Below are 6,236 nucleotides of genomic sequence, written 5' to 3'. Positions count from 1 at the left end.
TATTTTCCAAGACCAGCGGTATCTACGACAGAATAGCTCTCTATCTCTCTCTCTCTCGCGCTCCAGTCCAACTTAGAGATCCAACTGGTCGGCCACATTCAATAATCAAAGGTCTTCTGTGAACCGGAGTTAATTTGAATTCTTTCGCCCTTGTTCTGTTTTTATTCATTTTTAAAAGCGGTGTTGGATTCTGAAGCTTAATAGCTTCACCTTCCCACCGTCTAGCAATAAAAAGAGCTCTGGAAACAAAGCAGAGCAGAGGTATCTCCCCTCCTACTCGATTTATCCTGATTCCTGCAATTCACTCAGTAACAGTGTCCTAGTGGGCAGGAACGGCAGATTTTTAATGCAGATTTAGGGACACATTCAAGTGCGAAGTAAAAAGGGGGTCTCCAGTTGGGTCTTCAGGGGCCACAGGAGGTGTTTAATGGCACGCAGTGACCCAAACAGCCGAGCTTGTTACGGCCTCTCCACTGGAACCCCGGGCTTTCACAGAACCAGCATTGTTGGCATGGCACTGCAGACACTTCACACAAAAAACAGAGGTGACAGGGCCGTTCCCCCCAGTGTGCTTCACGTATTGAATGAAATCGCTATAATAAAAGTAAATAAAGGCACTCACTAATATTGAAAACTCTTTCAAAGTAGCTTTGCGTGTTATGCGTACATGAAGAGAAGAGAAGAGAAGAGAAGAGAAGAGAAGAGAAGAGAAGAGAAGAGAAGAGAAGAGAAGAGAAGAGAAGAGAAGAGAAGAGAAGAGAAGAGAAGAGAAGAGAAGAGAAGAGAAGAGAAGAGAAGAGAAGAGAAGAGAAGAGAAGAATGGCCATATGGGTCAGAAAGCATGCTTGATGGCATGTTTGTGAAAAGAAAAAACAACAGTAGAATACCTGAGCATCGTTCAATTCCAACGTATTCCCAGACTTCAGTGTGCATGTTGCTTGTTTGGTCCTCCTCTCGGCCTCCTGCTGGATCGGGTGTAATGTAGCGGCAGCTCCCGTTGGCTGATGGTCGGATACGTCAGCACCTCACTCAGCTTATGTCTGTTCCGTGGATTGTGGCGGTCAGAAGAAATAAGTCATGTATTACACGTTATGCACGAGACTGCTAGAGATCGTATCCGTTTCGTTATTGCACTGCGTTAGAAAGACGAGAAAAACAAATTTAGCATCACTGGAAAACGCTTTTCCAAGGTTGATTTCATCCTATTGGAAACCCTCAGTGTACTTTAACCATCTCCAGCGGTTTTCATAATCTACACGGAATTCAATATTCTGGAAAGTCTTGCTTTTGTTTTCATCATGGCATTTAAAACGATCGTTTTGACGCACCTGTTACTGTTTTGGGTTGGATCCGTAAGTAAAGCATCAGACGCTCCTGAGAGAAGTGCGCGCGACAGCGATGTGCTCGACATCCCGATGGACGCGCTCACGGCCACTGACGCGCTGGTGCAACACATGTTTAGGCTGTACGAGAAGTACAACGTTGAACCTAATGGACTTAAAGATGAGAATACTGTGAGAAGTTCTAAAGCAAAACCCGGTAAGTTAAATTGTTTAAAATAGTGCACGTGTGACATGTTATTTTAACGAAGGCTGTGTTTATGCCTATAGTGCTAAAAAAGGTGCGCTGTAAGAGTTGTTTTGAACTGAAATGACTTTGCATGTTTGAAAGTGACAAACAATATTTTTGTGGAATAGAAGCTGAACAAATTTTTCATTGCCTTTATAAGACAAACTGTGATGTTATGTCTATTCACTTGTTAAATTAACGCCATACAATCTATAAATATCATCATAGATTAACAAATAGGTAAAACCTGAGGTTAAATATTATAGAATTTAAGGAGCAGATTTTTTGCCATTATTTTGTCATTTAAAGTGTTTTGCTTGTCAGTGCATTATAATGTTATTCTTATGAAACAATACAATCTTAAGTTTATTAAAGCATTTACATATGTTAAAGCATTTAATCGATCAAAGGACATGCATTGTTAAAGGGTCTAATTCTTAGGGGAGCCTAAATAAACATTTCCATATGTCTGGTGTAGAAGTTCCATGTCTCCTTACTTCCTCGTGCTGTCTCCAAACCCATAGACACGGAACAAAAAGCCTGTTGTTTTACCCCATTTTCATAATTAATATGTAACTCAGCAGTTTCTCTCATATCTCTGCAGAGAATGCGGAGCAGAGGGTCTTGTACCGGCTGAATCTTACTTCCCTTCAGGGGTCCGAGGTGATTCTCACGTCTACATTTCACTTCTTCTTTGACAAACGGCCACGCCAAAGGTCCTGGTTCTGCCAGCGCTTTAAGAACCCGTCTTGTCGAAACAAGAACTACAATCATCTGCCTTCTTTTCATCTTCTTTTTCGCTCTCCCACATCTGGCTCCGCTTCAGGATCGTTGCTCGGAAATATCACCGTGGTTCCTCACAGACGTGGAGCCTGGCTGACCAAGGATGTGTCTGTCATTATAAAAGAGGCCCGAGATAAGAATCATCTTTTGATCACAGCGGAGCTGGATTACGGAGACAAGTATCAAAGGTATCAGGACCAGCTCTCACCCTCCAACCTACCATACTTGCTGGTGTTTGCAAATGACCTTGCCATATCAGAGCCCAACAGCGTGGCCCTGAGCCTGCAAAGATATGACCCTTTCCTCACAGACCACCAGCCGACTCAATCTCCACACGCTTCACCTGACCTACGCGTGAAGCGCGAACTGGACATAGATTTTCCCGATCCCATCGAAAACAATGAACTCCCGGAGGTGGAGTACAACAGCTTCAAACAGCATGATATGTGGGAAAGCGCTTACTTTGCCCTCAAGCCAAAGGCATTTAAAAAAGAGCATCGGAGAAAAGGCCAGGAGCACAGTGATGGATTCAGCAAGTCTCAGGTTCTCAAGTTTGATGAGAAAACCATGAAGAAGGCTCGGAGAAGGCAGTGGAAAGAACCTAAGGGTTGTTCCAGGAGATACCTGAAGGTGGACTTTGCAGATATCGGATGGAACGAATGGGTCCTGTCGCCCAAGTCTTTCGATGCCTTTTACTGTGCCGGAACGTGTGAATTTCCCATACCAAAGGTCAGAGGAGCCCACAGCGTGGCAGTGAATGTGAATAGTTTAGACATGTTGAAATATTTAAAAACGACTATGGTTAAAACCCTTTCTGTAGCCAGAGATTTTAAACAAAGAATCCCTTCAGAAAACCTTTCAGTTCCAGCACAACTGAAGCACACCAACTTTATGTGTAATTACAGTAAAGTAATTGTGTGCTAAATGGGGGTTTAAAACACACTTTGGACACATTTTCTAACTTTCCTACTTTAAATTTGAACTCTTTTTGTTAGAACAAAAATCTCTGCTCCATTAAGGAAATCAAAACGTTGCATACTAATTTACCTTCATTCTGTTTTCTGCCTATTTCAGGTGGTCCGACCCTCCAACCATGCAACCATCCAGAGCATAGTCAAAGCGGTTGGTATAATTCCAGGGATCCCAGAGCCCTGCTGCGTCCCTGAGAAGATGAAATCTCTTGCCGTACTATTTCTGGATGAAAGCAAAAACATCGTATTGAAGATCTACCCTAGCATGTCTGTGGAGACTTGTGCTTGTAGATAGACTGACAGTGGAATGGTCACAAGAGAGACATTGTTGTGGTTTTGACACCAGATTTGAGGCATATTGTCTGTAGTACGCACTTGTTAGAAAGTGCACACGTTGAGGTTACATTTTAAGGACTGCATCTTACTCATCGTATGTATTAAACCTTCCTTTCTGTAATATTTTAATTTCCTCTTTTTATCCATGAGGTTGTAAATATTTTTCTTGGTGCTAGATGAGTAACATGAGCACTTATAATTGCTAATATTTGCCGTCATCGCCATGACATGTGACTGTTCTACTTACACTTGTAAAATACTGGATGTACAACAAGGTTTTATAGCATAGGAAATATAAGGCTTTGTTTTACCAGAACTATTAAATTTCAGTGAAATGTAAATTAGATGGAATTATTCTATACTGTTTTTCTCAATGCTTGATGTAGTGACAAGTTGACCCTACAAAGTCATGTTGTATAGCTTCATTTTAAAGTCTAAAAATATAAAAATGTGAACCTTTTTTTCATTAAGCATTTGCAAAAGCTATTAGAATGACTGCAAAGCAGTCTGGTAGTTCAACTTAAAATCTAATCTGAGTTTAGTTTTGAAACAAAACTAACTTTGAGGAAAAGAAACAAACTATTAACAATTTTGTTTTGGAACATTTCCAGAGAACATCTTGCAGTTAATGGCTGAGGTCATAAATGCGTAGCGCCGGCGAGTTGCCTGTGTGTTTGTTTTATTTTAAGAGATGTTACACAATATTCCTTTGTTCTCTCAGCGAGGTACAGTGAATAAGACCATCTTGTATTCTGACACGTTTTCTACATGATAGTGTTTGGATTGGTGCCATATGCAAAGAGTGTTTGGGCCAAGTGTTTTAATGTGTATGAAACAGTTGTTGACTTGGATTCAATATATTATATTTTAGAGACTGTATTTTTGTAAATGTGTGTTTTAAATTATGAAAACTTGTCTTATAAGTAGAATAAAATATATAAGCCACCGTGTGTGTTTGTTTTTGGTAACATAAATATATATTGTAATATATTGTAAAACTGTGTGTAAATATATATTTGTTGTATCTGGTTGCCTCAACAATTTTGAGTTAATTCAGCTTAAAAATATAAATTGGCTCAATGTATTTGATGCACACTATTGACTAATATTTTAAGTTGAAGTAACTAAAAATATTTAGGCAACCAGGTAACTTATTTTTTGAACCAACTATTTTACCGTGTTATAATGATTTGAACACGATAAAAAATGTACGGATACAAATTCTCTCCACGGCTAGTATGCAGTTTCTACACCTGAACATCAAAGACATCGCCAACCCCCAGTTCCCACCTTTAACCAACTTCAAGAGCATCAGGTCTCAAAGTCCAGGAAGTTCACTTCTTATTTCAATAGATGACTTCACTCAACTCAAACTTAATTTGACTAAAACTCTAAATCCCACCAAGCCATGAATAAAAAGGGGAACCCAATTAGCCTCCACCATGTCCTCACTTTGCATAGTGATGTGTGTTGAATGCTTTCTCTGTGTGGTGTGTGAAAAGAGACTTAAGATATCAACATGGTTGAGGCAGCCACAATGCTAGATTGTGAATCGGCTGCTTAAACTGTGGACCGCTAAAATATCTAAGCTCGAAATATAATTTTGTTTTACAACAGTTCATTGACTTTGTGTAAAATAGCACTCGTCTACATTTATTAGCTTAGAAATTCAGCATCCAACTCTTGAGATGATAAATAAATGGATTCCAATGTAATAAGCTGTGAAGCTGTTTTCATCTCGCCTCTATGACCAAGTGCCCAGTTCTGACAGTGTCAGCATGAATGAGGTTTGTTGAAATGCAGATCATCTCACACAGAGACCATAAAATAACAGAAGAATTTGAGTTCCAGCGTCTAGCGGTAATGCCAACATCCACTAAAGCTACCCAGAAGCATTGAGGGTATACTATCAGGTGAATCCCCTCAGGCTATGTTTAGTTCTATGGGGAAGACTTTAATATTTAAATCAGTTGTAAATGAGACCAGAGGTTTCACCAAAATGTAAATACTCAACAGTTACCAAAAACCAAGGTCAATATTGACTTTTCCAAATGAGGCCTGATCAATTAATGGCCGTGATGAAAGATGCTCTTTAGAGCGAACAGAGGATTTTCTGTGTTGGTATAAATGACTCTGTCCTTAAGTGATTAAGGTCAGTAGCAGACTGCCAGGATCCTAATTACACCAATATTATGCAAGTGTATACATGTTAAGACATTTAGTACTTACACTTTTCAATAAGCAGAATCTTTGATTTTTTTTAGTTGAATGCAGAGAGGGATCCCTTTGACTTGCCTGTGAACTATCTCAGAGTGCTACCTTTATTACTTATGACTTTGTTTATAATTAAAGGGAGATTTTAACAAAACGAAGAATGTTAACAAAAATATGACTTAAAATGGGAAAGAACACATTGAGTTAGTCATGTCTGGCTTATTAACACAGCTGCTTTTTCACTTATTGCGAATTCAAACATTTAAGAATTGTTAGAGTGCACTCTGCTGGACGGTAATGCGATTGCGCATGTGTCTGAGCTCTTGCATTTCAAAATGACCTAGAAAGTGTATCGAAATCAAC

The 6,236-nt window shown here is 39.6% G+C and overlaps 1 protein-coding gene across 1 annotated transcript; it reads left to right on the top strand.

The window, feature by feature from the left end:
- The first annotated feature begins 899 nt into the window (after positions 1-899).
- Positions 900-4,605, top strand: gdf10a (growth differentiation factor 10a). The gene is made up of 3 exons (XM_079472458.1): positions 900-1,539; positions 2,174-3,081; positions 3,427-4,605. Exons 1-3 carry the CDS (start codon positions 1,299-1,301, stop codon positions 3,616-3,618), a joined length of 1,341 nt encoding a protein of 446 aa, XP_079328584.1. The 5' UTR covers positions 900-1,298; the 3' UTR covers positions 3,619-4,605.
- Positions 4,606-6,236: the final 1,631 nt, after the last annotated feature.

Source organism: Barbatula barbatula, assembly GCF_947034865.1.
Source record: "Barbatula barbatula genome assembly, chromosome: 14".
Taxonomy (NCBI): domain Eukaryota; kingdom Metazoa; phylum Chordata; class Actinopteri; order Cypriniformes; family Nemacheilidae; genus Barbatula; species Barbatula barbatula.
This window is presented reverse-complemented; position numbering and strand designations above follow the sequence as displayed.

Excerpts from the sequence above, each read along its gene's own strand:
- gdf10a (XM_079472458.1), top strand. The coding sequence starts at position 1,299 with ATGGCATTTAAAACGATCGTTTTGACGCACCTGTTACTGTTTTGGGTT. Across the intron at positions 1,540-2,173 it reads AAGTTCTAAAGCAAAACCCG|AGAATGCGGAGCAGAGGGTC; the intron begins GTAAGTTAAATT and ends ATATCTCTGCAG. Across the intron at positions 3,082-3,426 it reads GTGAATTTCCCATACCAAAG|GTGGTCCGACCCTCCAACCA; the intron begins GTCAGAGGAGCC and ends TGCCTATTTCAG.